Source organism: Cavia porcellus, unplaced genomic scaffold (genome assembly GCF_034190915.1).
Source record: "Cavia porcellus strain 051 isolate PalLab524CR breed Dunkin Hartley unplaced genomic scaffold, mCavPor4.1 scaffold_22, whole genome shotgun sequence".
In the NCBI taxonomy this organism is placed as follows: domain Eukaryota; kingdom Metazoa; phylum Chordata; class Mammalia; order Rodentia; family Caviidae; genus Cavia; species Cavia porcellus.
In genome coordinates this window covers 55,283,700-55,299,659 of record NW_026947505.1, presented here as the reverse complement: position 1 = coordinate 55,299,659, position 15,960 = coordinate 55,283,700, and the positions used below count along the sequence as shown (strand labels likewise).

General features: G+C 37.5%; 1 protein-coding gene across 5 annotated transcripts in view; it reads left to right on the top strand.

Moving 5' to 3' along the window:
• The window catches only part of Mdn1 (midasin AAA ATPase 1), a 160,380-nt gene that overhangs the window by 23,218 nt on the left and 121,202 nt on the right, over positions 1-15,960 (top strand). For all 5 annotated transcript variants that reach the window (XM_063233223.1, XM_063233222.1, XM_063233220.1 and 2 more), the window contains exons 8-15: positions 210-313; positions 1,795-1,909; positions 3,486-3,679; positions 4,724-4,805; positions 9,294-9,389; positions 10,743-10,855; positions 12,828-12,976; positions 14,063-14,123. In XM_063233223.1, coding sequence (XP_063089293.1) covers positions 210-313; positions 1,795-1,909; positions 3,486-3,679; positions 4,724-4,805; positions 9,294-9,389; positions 10,743-10,855; positions 12,828-12,976; positions 14,063-14,123 — 914 coding nt within the window. The remainder of the gene's footprint in view (positions 1-209; positions 314-1,794; positions 1,910-3,485; positions 3,680-4,723; positions 4,806-9,293; positions 9,390-10,742; positions 10,856-12,827; positions 12,977-14,062; positions 14,124-15,960) is intronic.

The following is a 15,960-nucleotide window of genomic DNA, read 5'->3' as shown; positions in this document are numbered from 1 at the left end:
TAAATATCCAGTTTATAAAGTGCCATGTTGGAGAGTAGGTGACTTGGACATTTTCTACTGCCTTTGGACCTTCCCTCTTCCCAAAATTTGCTGAGTGGTGAGTGAAGTTTCCTCTGAGGACATGTCCATTATTTGGAGAGTTTTTTTTTGTGCGTGCGTGTGGATTTCTAATGTCTTAATGGCTTTATCAGTACAGTTTTGTGATTCAGGTTTCTGTGCTGATCCCACTGTTGGAGAATGGAGAGCTCTTGATTCCTGGCCACAGTGATAGTCTGAAAGTGGCTCCTGGATTTCAGTTTTTTGCAACCAGGAGGTATGTGCTATTAACCTTCTATTCCAGCTCTAGCCTTACCCCCAATAGGCTGCATGTCAAATCCACAATTCCTAGAATAGAGTTCTCTGGGGAGCCACTTCAAGCAAAGTTAGTCAGAACTGATGACAGAGCCACCTTTCTCAATTTTGATTATTTATATATTTTAAAATTAATTAACTTTTCAAATCCATTTTGTTTCAAAGAGAGAAAAAAAATTTCAAAACATGACAGTCAGGGGCAACAATAGTATGTACATTGCACAATGTCTTCCCCAAATTATTCACCCAGAGCACAAGGCATCTGCATTCAATTATCTGAACAATACCAGCACAAATCTTTAATGAACTCAGAGAAATCAGTAGTATAACTATCTTAACCATCATATATATATATATATATATATATATATATATACATATATATACTGTATATATATATATATGTGTGTGTGTGTGTGTGTGTGTATGTATATATATATATATGATGTGGCATGTATGTATATATATATATGTGTATATATATATATATGTATAATGTGATGATTAAATGGCTTCTATGTAAGTATGTTCCTTGTCTAGTCTATGTGTTTGGCATATATTTCTTCTTTACTTGGCTTCTCTTTCAGGAAATTTTTAATAATTTCAGGTATAGCAGTTTCTGTTAACAAGCAGTAATTTTATTATTAGTGTTAAAGACGTTGGAATATGTGCTTCTGAAGTTAATATATGCTTTAAGGAGCAATATGTCATTGATATTAAAGTATCTTATGGACTCATTTGAAGTAGTAGAAAATAATTTGTTTAAACCTCTATTAAGCCTATTTTGGAAAAGAGTCAACTGTTGAACTTTTTGTTTGTCATCTTCCCTATAATCCTATAGGGAATAGTATCTGGCACCAAGAAGGGATGATGAATGTTCTTATGTGAGGTAATGTGTAGTGGGTGTTAGCAAGGGGAGGGTAGTAGCACTTCCCCCTTATCTGTGATTTTGCTTCCCATGGCTTTCATTTTTCAGTTGTCTGTGAGATCTGAAAATATTAAATGGAAAATTCCAGAAATAAAATATGTATACAGGATATTGAGCCCTGGGCCTTGCAGATGCTAGGCAAGTGCTCTAGTATATTTCTAGCTCTTTTGCCTTTTCATTTTAAGACCTGATCTTGCTAAGTTGCTAAGCCTTTCTTTAAATTTACCATCTTCTGTCAGCTTCCAAGTAGCTGGGACTACAGGCCTGTGTCACTATGCCTGACCTTAATTTTTTTTTTTTAAAATACTGTATAATTGTCCTATTTTACCTTTTGTTATTGTGGTTAATTTCTTACTGTGTGAAATTTCTGAATTAAACTTTATCACAGGTGTGTGTATAGAAAAAAGCAATGTATTGTCTGATTCAGCCATCATATGCTCAAGGGTAAGGGAGATCTGCTATAATTGAAGACTAAAGTTTAAAAATTTTACGTGACTCTGTTTTTTTAAATTTAGACTTTTAAGCTGTGGAGGAAATTGGTATCGGCCACTAAATAGTCATGCTACTTTGCTAGACAAATGTTGGACCAAAATTCATCTGGATAATCTGGATAAGAAAGAACTGAGGGAGGTATGTGCTATTAGAAGGTATTAGTGCTTTCTTCCTTTTTTTTTTAACCTTTTGTTGTGAAAAGTTCTCCCCAAAAGGGAGTACAGATGAACATCCTTAATCTAAAAATTCAGAATCTAAAATGTTCTAAAATATGGAACTTTCTGAACCACAGCCTGATACCACAAGTGGAAAATGCCATACTTGACTACATGTGGTATGCTATAGACAAAATACAAGTACACTGAAAATAACATATAAAATTATCTTTAGATATATTTGTGGTAGGAGTGACTTTCATGTACAGTTATCTTTAGATGTGGTTTTTTTTTGGTACCAGGGATCAAACTTGTGACCTCGAGTTTGTCAGGCAGGCCCTTGTGCCACTGAGCTAAGTCCCCAGCCCCTTTAGATGTGTTGGAACATAAATGAATTTCATATTTAGACTTGAATTCCCTCCCCTAAACATCTCATATGTACATGTAGGTATTTCAGAATTTTTTAGTTTTTGAGACAAGGTTTCACTCTGTAGTCCAGGCTGGCCCTGAACTGTGTAGCTGGAGCTGCCTTTGAACTCACGGTGATCCTCTTGTGTTATCCTTTCAAGTGCTGGGATTACAGATACCCACTACCATGTTCATTAGTACGTTTGTAGTGTGTAATGACTATTTTCCTTTTGTTGATATAAATATAACGTCTTTTGTTTTTATGCCTTTTCCCTCCATCTCTTGTTTTAAAAACTTACTCTTTAAATTTTTTTTTGGTAGCAGGAATTGAACTCAGGACATTGAGCTTGCCAGGCAGGTGCTGTGCCATTAAGCCATATCCCTGGCCCACTTACTTAAATTTCTTCATAGGTATTTTTTTGTTGTTTTAAAAAATCAAATTGAAGTTAGTTTTTTTAGTCAGTACTAGATAGTGAATTTAGGGCTTTTGGACTAAGCTACATTCCTACCCCTTTCAGTCCCCAGCTTTCTTAATTCAGTGAGATCCTAAATTGCTCAGGCTTGACTCAAGCTGCCGTTCATCCTGTCTCAGCCTCCTGGAGTGCTGGAATTACAGATGTGTGCTTATAATTTGATTTTGACTGAGAAGTTATATAATAGCCTTGAATAGAATTATGTTTGGAGCCACAGTGGACTAGTACCTGGAGAATTCTTCAATGGGTAAATTCCTTGGTCCTGAAAAAATATGTTCCCTCTCTTGTTTACTAGGGATTAGTGTCTGGGCCTTACGTAGACTAGGCAAGTATTCTACTTGCCTCCAGCCCAGATGTATATGTTTTGATTGCTTGGAGACCCTTTTACTATCTGGCATCTATTCCCTAAGCTGTGTTATACACAGTAAGATTGCCAAGTAACTGAGTTCTGTGTAGCAAAGTGTCAGGTCATTTGTGTGGAGTGATGAGTGGGAGCAGGGCCAGGTAAGGTTAAAGTGCTTATGCTTAATGAAGATTACAGCTTTCATAGAGAAATCCATTTTTGAGGGGTTGACCAGTGTCTATCAGCAATATTTTATATATGCTTTTTGGTTGTTAGGTGTAATTTTCAAAATTATTGCACTTATTTACTAAAATAGTTTTTCTTCCCTCTGCCAGGTTCTTCAGAGCAGATATCCCAGCCTGTTGCCAGCAGCTGATCACCTGCTTGACATCTATATCCAGCTTACTGGAGAAAAACATCATTGTCAGAGTGAGAGTTCTGTTGAATGGGAACAGGGACCCCAGGAAGTTTTAGAAGCCAGAAAAGAAAGCAAAAGACTAGTCCTGGAGGGAAGAGAATTGTCTTTAAGGTACTACATTATGCTCTTTCTTGAATTGATACTTTAGAATCTATTTCCCTGAAAAGTTCTTTCCAGCTAGAACTAAATGGTTATGACAAGATGTCTTAGTTCCTTTTCTCTCACTGAGAAAGCATACCCAACACCCACAAATTACTAGAGGAAAGGTTTACTTAGCTCACAGTGTATACAAGTTTCAGTGCATAATCAGTGAGCTCCAAGGCAGAGTGGTAACAGTTCATGTTGACGGAAGACAGCAGAAGCAACAAGGGCAGAAAGGAGGAGACGGGCCTCTGGTCTGTCCCTTTTATCTTATCCAGACTTCTGGGATTAAAGTGGTGCCAATCCAACCAGTGGACTGATACAACAATCACCCACCCTTAATCCCAGCACCTGTAAGCTTAGCATGGAACCATGAGTCAGTAACAAACTCTAGATTCTGCTACCTCTGAAAAAGCCCCATCTAAAAAGCATGAGTATTAGAGGGGCATCCAGATGTAAACCATAGCAGCATGTTTTGAAATTAAACTTCTGGGTTACTTTACTTTATATTCCTCTTTTAGGTCTATAGTTATTGACTAGGAAAGCTTGGTAAAGATAATGCTAATTTTAGTTTAAAATCACTTTCATAGAAAAACCTTAAAATACTCATTAACATTCTTTCACTGAATGTCCTTTCTTGACTCATAGGATCTTAAATAAGATTTCTTGGAGTTTACTCTGTATGATGAATTCTGTGCTTTAGCTCTCTATTGTCAGTACTTAACTTGGTTTTTGAGAAGTGAGTGTTAAGAATGAATGACTCCCTTATTTTTATCTGAGTGTGTTGCTTCCTTCCTTGCTTAGCTGGTTTGCATGGGGGAGATCTGAGAGATAGTTGACTTCCTGTTAAGCATGATGACAGATCTTTAGTACTCTTTTTTTCTTTCTGTTGGCAGAATAAAGGGGACACTTATATAAGGGTTCCCAAACTTAAGTGGTCCCTATAAATTCTGATGTCTTTGGCTTATGTTCTTTTTATTTCTTAGAGTTTTGGTTTTTTTTTTTCCTTTAAAGGGATCTACTGAATTGGTGTAACAGAATTGCTCATAGCTTTGACAGTTCATCTTCATCCGCATCATTAAATATTTTTCAAGAGGTAAGATAGTAATCTCTTTGCTCCGTAAAGCTGTTGATTTCCTATTGTCTCTCAATGGCTTTCTTTGTTTTTCTTTCTTTTCCTTCCTTCCTTCCTTCCTTCCTTCCTTCCTTCCTTCCTTCCTTCCTTCCTTTTTTAAAAATTTGTTTAAATATGGTCTAGTTTGTTTGTTTATTTGTGGTACCAGGGATTGAACCCAGGGTCTTGTGCATGCTAGGCAAGTGCTCTACCATTGAGCTACATCCCAAGCCCTTTTTATTTTATTTTGAGAAAGGGTCTTGCTAAGTTGTCCAGGCTGGCCTCTAACTTTTGATCTTTCTGCCTCAGCCTCCTGAATAGCTGGGATTGCAGGCATGTGCCACCACACCTGGCTAAGTATGGCTTATTATCCTTAGCTAGTTAAAACTGAATTAAAGTTATTTTTTTTTCACTTTTTTTTTTTTTTTTTTGTCTTTTTGAGACAGAGTCTCTCTACGTAGTTCAGGCTGACCTTGAGTTCACTTTGTAGCCGAGGCTGGTCTTGAACTCGTAACAACCCTCCTGCTTCAGCCTCACCACACCCGGCTGAATTAAAATTACTTTAAAACTTTTTAGAAAGAGATCGTTACTACTTTCAATTGAAGTATACTTTGAGATAAAGTAAAACAGTGAAATTAAAGATAGAATGAAGACTCTTAGATCGTAGTAAAGCATGATGTGTTGCTAAGATACCTATTGTTTATTCCTGTGTATAAGTTCCTAGTCTTCTTGATAATTTGTATTTGTCTGATTCCTTTACTTACCTTCACTAGAACTTTTTATCTTTATTTCAAGAAATATGTAGGAATTATAATGTATAACTGGGAAAAAATGTGTTGTGTGAGAGGGAAACTATTGAAATATAACTCAACCAAATACTATGAGAGTAAAATGTGATTTTTTCCTATCTGCCTAAGAATAAAAGTAATGCTACTTGAAGATCTGGGCTCTTAATCCATGAACCAGTTTTGAATGTAAAGTGCTTCGGTTTTTGTCAGCTGGGGCGAGAAGAGAACAGAGACGCAGTTTGGTTTGCCATGTGTGTTTGTGTATGGTAATGTTAGTTGTAAGTAGATAGAAATCTCATTTTGGGTATACACTCGTGCTAACGTGAACCCTGAAATGCTGTGTGGCATTCTTGTTCATAATTTTCAAGTGAACTTTTCTTTTTATGTCCTACATTTCTTATCTCTTGCACATAAACTTGTTTTATACTTTTCTAATAACTTTTATAGGATTCCTTTGATCTTCTTTACTTCTATGATAGAATGTTACTGTTTGTCTATGTTTGTGAGTGTGTGCTACTTCATTAGTTGGGCACAGTGGCTCACACTTGTAGTCCTGGCTCTTAGGAGGCTGAAGCAGGGGTATCAGTTTAACCCAGGAATTTGGAGCTTGCCTGGACAATGTAGTAAGAGCCTGTCTCTTCAAAATAAACAGGGGCTGGGGATTTAGCTCAGTGGCTTAAGTGCATGTCTAGAAGGTATGAGGTCATGAGTTGATCCCTGATACCAAAAAAACAAACTTCAATAAGATAAAATCCATAATCCAAAATTTATCCTTTTTTATTTTCAAAATTTACCCTTTGAAGTGTATGATTCCGTTTTTTTCCCTGTGATTATTGTTTCCCTCTCTCCAAGCCGCCAGGAGTGGGCTAATGTACCCAGCATATTTTCATCGTCACTGCATGTTGTAATATGAATGAATGCTTCATTCTTTTTAAGGTGGAATAGTTTTCCATTGTATTTATATGCAGTGTTTTATTTTTCCATTAATTTGTTGGTGGACATCTGTAGTGTTTCCACCTTTTGGTTGTGGTGAATAATACTACTGTGAATGTTTATGTAAAGAAGCAGTATATATGTACTGTTGAAATCATGAAAATATAGTAAAGCAAAACTGATAAAAGTATATTTCCACGTTGCTGGGCATGGTGGCTCACACCTGTAATCCCAGCACTCGGGAGGCTGAGGTGGGAGGATCATTGCGAGTTGGAGACCAGCCTGGGCTACAAAGTGAGCTCAAGGCCAGCCTGAACTGCATAGCGAGACCCTGTCTCAAAAAAGACAAAAAAAAAAAAAAAAAAAAGTATATTTCCACATCCAAATATTGCCTGGCACTATTACCACTTGGTTTGTTTGTTTGTACTGGGAATTTAAACTCATGGCCCTGCGCTTGCCAGGCAGGTGCTAACATCTTAATGTGTATCCGTCTCTATCTTTTTCTATGCATGTGAGTTTAAGGAGTCTTAGTGTCAGAACTCACTTTAAGCATACTACACTGTTGAAGATACCAGACCATTTATTTTAGGCAGTGTTTCACCACCTGGCTTTCTATGGTTGTTTCCATACTGCTCTCATATTAACTGTTGTCTTGCAGTTAATTCACTATCATTTGGACACTTCTCAGTGTGCGCTTACACCCCACAAGCTTGAGTGCTCGGTCTTCTATAAAACTGTCCCTCACATCAGAACCCAGTTGCAAGTCTGTGAAGGGAACACATACATTCATGGTTGTGGTATAGATTTGGGAGTACCCATGACTCCCCTGAAGATCAATAATTTGATAGAAAGGCTCTCAGAACTCACTGAAAGTAGCTTGCTTGCTTGTCTTCTTTCTTTCTTGCTTGCTTGCTTGCTTGCTTGCTTGCTTGCTTGCTTTTGGAATACTTTCATTTGGTGTGTTATGCAGGGCACATTTCATGAATGTATGAAGGAGAGGCTCAGAGCAAGGTCTTAGAGGGCCTGAGTGGAAGAGAGTCTGTTCTCACGGAGTACGCCAACCACCTGGTATATCGTTTGGTTTATCAGCCAGGAAGGTCTCCATGCTTCGGGGATCCAGTATTTAATTGGGACCTTATTGCCATTGCTCATTATTTTATATTCAGTCTTCAGTGTCTCTCCTCTTCTCAGAGGTCAGATACGCAGCTGAAAATTTCAACCTTCCACTCAGGAGCATCGTCTTTCTGACATGACCAGTCACTTTCTTCAAGGACCTACTGTGCATTCCTGTGGTTAGAATTGTTTCAGGTGTTGTCCAAAAAGACCTTTTATAAATAACAAAAACAAGTATCCCCTGGGTAATTCGGTTTTTTGTTTTTTAAAAAGTTCTATGCCAAGAATTGGGGAGAAAGACAAAATGGATGTACCATATGTAGATACCCATTTATCTATATAGGTATGTATGTATGTATGTATGTTTGGATATATATATATATATATATATATATATATATATATATCCTCAGCCCTCTCTTCTAAATTTTGAGACAGGATTTCATTGAGTTTCCCAAGCTGGGCTCAAACTCAAAATCCTCTTGTTTCTGTCTCCCAGAGTGCTGTGATTATAAGCATGTACTACCAGATCAGGCAGATTTTTTATTATACCACAGTAAAAGTGTCCTTAACTTATTTTATCTTTTGTTAACGTCTCTAAATTGAAGCTTAAAGGAGTACTTGACATTATCAAGTTTAACTTTTTGGGGGTAGATTCCTTCCCTCCCCTGCCCCCACTACTACTGTGACTATTATTACTACTGCTGCTGCTGCTGCTTCTTCTTCTCCTCCTTCTCCTTCTCCTTCTCCTTCTTCTTCTCTCTCTCTCTTTCTCTGTCTCTTCAGGACTAAGAATTAAACTCAGGAGAATCATGTGTGTCAGGCAAGCACTTTACCATTGCACTAAAAGCCCATTTAAAATTTTATTTTGAGTTAGACATTGTGGCATATGCCTATAATCTCAGCACTTTTGGAGACTGAGGCTGGAGGATCATAAGTTTGAACCCAGCCTGGGTAACTTAGCAACTTAGTGAATTCTGTCTCAAAACAACATAACGTGTTGCGGATGTAGCTTAGTGTGAAGGCCTTGGGTTCAGTCCTAGTATCACAAAAGAAAAAACCCATTTTTTGACTTTGAGGCAGAGTCTCCCTGGGTTTCCCAGGCTGTTCGTGGCTTTCTGACCCTTTGGCCTCATCATCGCATGTAGCTGGGATTGCAGGTGTGTACTGTTGCACCTGGCTCGTTTTGGTGGTACTTTGTGTTTTACTACATCAGAAGACACACTTGGATGACCTAGTGGTGGTCACTAATATTGAGTGCTAGATTAGAGTGATGACCCAGTGATCCCTCTGTTGCACTCCGTGTTTTTCCCCTTTTGCTGGAAACAATGTTTGCTCTTCTGTCAGCACTGACAGTCTCCTTCCGTATAAATAATGCATGAAGTCAGAATTTGCAAAATGATACGGTTTTTCTTTATTTCTAATTTAACTGATGTTTCAGCAGTAAATCCTACATGTCTTCTGTCTCCATTATACCAAATACCTGTGTCCAGAGTTGTATCTTATTTGCTTCCCTTTAGTCCTGCAGAATTGTTCCATCTGGATTTTATGTTCTCTTGAGGCCAGAATAGTGATGCTCTGTGACTAAAGTATTTTTTTTTAAATCAGTTGGCATTTACCTTGGTTATTTTAATAGGCTCTGGACTGTTTCACAGCAATGCTTTCTGAGCATACAAGCAAACTGAAAATAGCAGAAATTATTGGAAGCAAGTTGAATATTTCTAGACAAAAGGTATGTGGTACTATTTTTACTACTCTTCAGAAAGAATTTAGCTTGCTTGCTTGTCTCTGATCCTTTCTTGGGATAGTTTTTGCAGTGCAGAATCTGGTATAAATGTCTCATTATTGTCTGATATGTGCATAAAACTTTTGATACCCCTGGTAAGCATTTCTCCATATGTTCTACATTCTGAAAATGAAACTCATTTTTTACTATGTCATCTATACTATACTCTAGCGTCTTAATGGCCATGTTAATTTGTAGATTAGATTAAGGATTGTAACTAGATGTTAGAAACGTCTTGTGCAGATTTTTCCTTTTATTATGAATAGCCTCAACTTCAGAAGAGTTGAAAGACATAGCACAAATGCATATCTGTCTATTAACTGGTACTTTCAACATTGTGCCATTGTTTTATATCAAAATACATATTTTGAGCTGGTGGTGTAACTCAGTGGTGGTATATTCTTAGTGTGTACACATCCCTAGGTTCAGTCCCCTAGTACCACACAAAAATATTTTTGGAATAGAAAGCTTTTCAACAGCAATATTGCTGTATATGGTGTCTAGAAAAATGTCTGGGGCTCATCTTGAGACAGATACCAGGTATTGTCACTTGAATGATGACTTGAAAACTTTATGTCAAGAATTGAAATAATACAGCTATTTCTTAGGTATGGGAAATAGTTGGAAAGGTTTAAACTACAGGTAATAGAACACCATACTGTAAGGGACTTAACACCATCCTGCTTGCCTGAATCACTGGTGGTAACATGTTGTCCCATGTTGCCAGTGAGACAGTGCTGCATGTACCACCCAGAGTCCAAACCAATGGGAACTTGACATACTCAACTCTAAGAGTTTTTCAGCTGTGAGACATATGAATACTTTTGTATTTTTACTCTTATTCCAAGTCTTAACAAAATCTGAGTTGAGTTTGTGACAAGAGAAGTTAGGGGTATCTGCCACAGTTTGTTTTTGTGCTTTGGCTATAGTCAGATGGATCATTGTTTCCTGTACTATTAGAAATTTAAAGCAGAGGAAAGCATAGCTAAAGAAAAATGTACTTTTTAAAGCTGTGTGAGGAGTAGAATTTTTTAAAATGTCAGCATCTTTGTATCACATAAAGGCAGAGCCTTATTCAAATGAATAAAAATACAGTTTCAGGGAAATATGATCCTTGTTTTTAAAAGAATTGAAAGATGAAAAACAAAACTTAACTTTGATTGAAAGCTAATGCCCATCTTAGAAGTAGAGTGTTTCTTGGTAGAGGGCTAATTGGAGAGGCAAAGTAAGCTTCTTTGAATAAGAAAATGTTCAGAGAACATTCAGAATTTTTACTGTTTATATTCTCCCCTTGCACAGGCTGAATTCTTCTGTCAACTTTATAAACCAGAAATTGTGATCAATGAGTTAGATGTGCAAGTAGGTCGAGTGCGACTTCTTCGGAAACAAAGTGAGGCAGTTCACATACAGAAGTAAGTTGGGGTTCTACCTGCCTTTGAATTGTCGTCAGGAGCTTAATGTAAGATCTAGTCCACTGTTTATCTTTGATCAAAACCTGTGCTCAACTGTGATCTTTCCAGTGTGCTTTGTAAGTCGAGTGTGGCGCCACGTGCCTATAATCCCAACACTTGCCTGTAATGCCAGCACTCGGGAGTCTGAGGCAGGAGGATCTTTGCAAGTTGCAGACCAGCTTGGGCAACAAAATCAGCTCAAGGCCAGCCTGAACTGCATTGCAAGGCCCTGTCTCAAGAAGACAGAAACAAAAACAAAATAAACAAACCAGTGTGCTTTGTAGTATGGAGCAGTGTTTTCCCAAAGTATATTTTGTGATCATATATTAATAGGTGAAGGAAGTGATGAAGGCCATTAGTGTAAGAGACTTGGGATTAGCAAAATTGAATCTGATTTTACTCACTATACTCTACACATATAAGTCTACAGATGTAAGTTCCGGTTCTCAGAATAATCTGTAAATTCCTTAAAGGCTAGGATTATAGAAGATTCTGAGCTCTAGGTATAAACATACCGGTGCCTGACATTGTTCTAAGTGCTTCACATTTGTTTTTTCATATAATAGTTCTAGTAATCCCATAAATAAGTATTACTTGTGGCCCAGGACTACCATGACAAGTTATCACGAATTTAGTAGCTATGACCAATAGATGTAATTCTCGCTCAGTACCTGAGGTTAGAAGTCTGAAACCAAGATGTTGTTGACAGGACCATGTTTCCTCCTATCTTCATTACTTTTCTCTAGTTGCTGAGACAAAGTATCTGACTTCCAAAATTAAAGAAGGAAAGATTTATTTAACTTACACTTAGTGGAGGTTTCAGTCCATCTGATGGACTGGACTTAGCTGGCTGTAAGGCAGAGGCGGCAGGGCACAGGGGCAGCACTGCAAGGCTGCAGAAGGCAGTTAAAGCACAAGAGCAAAAAGGAGAGAAAACCACTTTTCCTCCCTGGTATTGTCTTTTTCATTTTTATCAGTACTGGGGATCGAACTCACAACCACCTGCTTGCAAGGCAGGTGCTTATGCCAGCTGAACTAAATCCCCAGCCCCTCCTCCCTTGTATTGTATGCAGGCTGCTGGCTGTCAGGTGGGTGTAACTTTTTCACAGCCCCTCCATGCTCTGGTCTTGCACAGGGTGAGGATGTTTAGAGACAAAGGACTCTGGCCCTCTGCTGAGTAGCTTTGTTAAACTTCTTAAGTTGACAGTGTCAACCATAACATCTCCCAAGGCCTCGGGAAGAATTCTTCTGGTTTTTCCCTGGTTTCTTGGCTCCCACCAGTTTTGATTTTCCTTGGCTTACAGTTGTATCTTCCAGTCTTTGTCTCCATGGTCACATGGCTTCTCTGAGTTTTTGTCTCCTGATCATTTTCTTCTTATAAGGATAGCAAACATTGGTTTTGAGGCCCAGTGTAGTATGACCTTATCTTCATTAAGTCTGCAGAGATCCTGTTTCAAAATGGAAATCACTTTATGTGTTCTCAATACATTGAATCTTTGGGGGAAGACTGTTAACCCATTACAACTAGATACTGTTGTTACCTACATTTTACTAGTGAGGGAACTGAAGTTAAAGTAGGTGAAGTAATTTGCGCAAAATACAATTTGTACAAATAACGCTGTACTGATGTTTGAATATCCAGAGCTTAGCACCTTACCTGATATAAGAGTCTTCAGTGGCAGAGTTGGTTTTGTAACTCATGTGTCACAAGATTGTGTAGTATGAAGAAGTTTCTCTGGGCTGTTATCTCATTCTTGTTTGTTGAACTTTTAAAATTTGCTAACTTAAACTCTAAGAAAAACTTGTAGATTGGCTCTTTGGGTTTTGGTTTGTTGCCGGGGTTTGAACTTGGGACATGGTAAGTAGTTGCTCTGCCACTAAGCTGTATCCGGTGCCCACTCTGGCTTTTTAAACTCTTTTTTTCCTGTTCTAGGGAGAAGCTTACTTTTGCTGCTACGCGTCCTTCTTCTGTTCTTATTGAACAGCTTGCAGTGTGTGTCAGCAAAGGGGAGCCTGTCCTGTTGGTGGGAGAGACCGGAACTGGCAAAACCTCTACTGTCCAGTACTTAGCTCACATTACAGGTAATTCCTCGGAAAGAATTGTACCCCCAGACGTTTCATGGGATCCTTTTTTTTCTTTTTCTCTTTCCATCTCTGTCTCTCTCTCTCTTTCAATTATCTGTAGTTCTAAAGACAAGAATTTAAAAGTGACTTCCATATTTTTTCCCTGTAAATTAACAGATTGATATTATCTCAGTACATTTCTAACCTGTGCTTTACAAATAAGTATTTTGTTCTGAAAGGAATTGAATTATACTCTACATATTACATTTGTTTGAGCAAATCAGATAACTTAAAAATGTATTTTTCCTTCTAATGGTCAAATAATATGACATGTTGATAGTTCTTTAGTTCTAATTTATACACATGAACTTATTGAAGGGTTTATTTGTTTTTTGAGACAGTATCTCATTATGTTGGCATTGAACTCACTATGTAACCCTCGGCTGGCCTTGAATGTATATCATTTTTTGCCTCAGCCCTCCAGTGCTAGGATTATAGGTGTTTGTCACCATCCCTGGCTGAAGGATTGTTTTAAGTATTTATAGTTATTAGATGCTGAAATGGTAAGGTCAAAGTAAAACTTTTTCTGTGTGTATACATACATTCTGGATGTGTATCTCTGGGTTACATGAAAATTTGACATTCTGAGTATCAGAGGAGTACTAGGATATTTAGCTTGGTGGTAGAATTCTTGCCTAGCTTATGTAAAGTCCTGGGTTCAATCCCCAGCTCCATTTAAAAGAAAAAAAAAAAAAAGCCGATAAATTTACATTAAGAATTTACGCTGTATCATGTTCCTGGTTTCTCTCTCTTTTTTTCTTTGTCTTCCTATTTTCTTTTTTTTTTTTTTTTTTTTTTTTTCTCTTTGTGATAAGGTTTCATTATGCAGGTCACGCTGGCCTTGAACTTACTTTGTAGCTCAGGCTGATCTTGAACTTGCAGTGATCATCTTGCCTTAGTCTCCCAGTGCTGGGATTGCAGACATGCATCACCATGCTTGGCTCATTCTTGCTTTTTTAAGGTGTACTCTGGACATTTTCAGCCCTGAAATGCTTGGAATAATTCTTTTTTTTTTTTTTTTTTTGCTTTCTTTCTTTTTTAAAGGCCACCGTCTGAGGGTTATCAATATGAATCAACAAAGTGATACTGCAGACTTGCTCGGGGGGTGAGTGTGGTTTCAATTTTTTTCATAGCTTTCTTTTTTTCTATGTTATTTTTGTTTACTGCTTGAAGTGAGAAATCTTTTGTTTTATTTACAGAAGAAAAACAAAAAGAGTAGAAATAATACATAATTAAAAAAAACAGTAAGAAATCACTAGTTGATAATTACAGATTATCCTCTTAGAAACAGTTGTTCAACTCACAAAAGTGAAACATACAAAGTGGACATTCAAACAGCGAGACTGCAAACAGTTCTGTTCAACTATCCAGCAAAAACTTAGTAATGTGGTTATCAATTCTATACACTTAAACATACCTGCAGTTATATCCTTTAGAGTACTTTATTTTCCTCTCTTTTTTACAATAGCAATTACACATTTTGGGTTTTATTACCCCTACTGTTCTTATTACACTAGAGGCACAATGTGATATTTATAAATATGATTCTTATTTAATTCACTAATAAAGATAGCCTCAAGTTGTCTCCATTTGCCTATGAAGGTCTCAAGATCATCCTTTTTTATAGCTAATATTCCATTGTATAAAAATACCACACCTTTTTCATCCACTCTGCGGTTGATGGGCTTCTTGATTGTTTCTAAGATTTAGCTATTACAAATTTTGCTGCTATGAACATGGGTGCACATATATCACTGTGTTTTCTGGGAAAATTCCCAGGAGGGGAATAGCTGGGTTGAATGGAACTTCCAATCCTAGTCTTCTGAGAATTCTCCATACTGATTTCCATAGTGGTTGCACCAGTCTGCACTTCCACCAACAGTGAAGCAGTGTTCCTTTTTTCTCCTTGCAGCCTTGCCAACATTCGTTATCAGTTCATTTCTTGATGGCAGCTATTCTTTTCAGAGTGAGATGAAATCTCAATGCTGTTTTAATTTGCATTTCTTGAATGACCAGTGATGGTGAACATTTCTTCATGTCTTTATTTGCCATTTGTATATCTTCATCTGAGAACTGTGTTCATCTCAGATGCCCATTTTTGGAAAGGATCTTTAAATTTGAGGGGCTTGATGTTTTTAAATTCTTTATATGTTGTGGATATAAGTCCTTTATCTGAGGGGTTGCTGGTTAAAATTCTTTCCCATTCTGTGGGTTTTCTTTTCACTCTGTTGGTGATTTCTTTTGAAGTGCAGAAACTTTTCTCTTTTTTTTTTTTGTGGTACCAGGGATCAAACTCACAACCTCATACTTGCCAGGCAGGCACTTATGTTACTGAGCTAAATCCCCAGCCTCCAAGAAACTTTTCAATAGTATGAGATCCCACTTGTTGATTCTTTGAAATGTTTTACGTGCAGTTTGTGTTTTGTTCATGAATTCTCTGCTTACACCTACATCTCCAAGACTTCTGCCTACCTTGTTTTCCAGTAGATTTAGTGTTACTGTTGTAATATTTAGATCTTTGATCCATTTAGACTTTAGTGCATGGTGATAGGCATGGATCTATTTTCAGTCTTCAGCATGTGGAGAGCCAATTTTTCCAGCACCATTTATTAAAGAGGCTATCCTTCTTCAAGTGAACGTGTTAAGCCCTTTTGTCAAATATCAAGTGGCTGAATGTCTTGTAGTTGTACTTGCATCTTCTAATCTGTTCCATTGATCCTCAGGTCTTTTTCTTTGCCAGTAACATGCTGATTTTATCACTGTGGCTTTGTAGTATAGCTTCAAGTCTTCAAGGAATTGAGATGCTTCCTGTCTTGCCTTTTGTTGCCCAGAATTGCCTTTGCTATTCTAAGTTTCTTCTGTTTCCAAATGAATTTTAGGAGTCTTTTCTCTAGATCTGTGAGGTATATTAATGGTATTTTGATTGGGATTGCATTAAATCA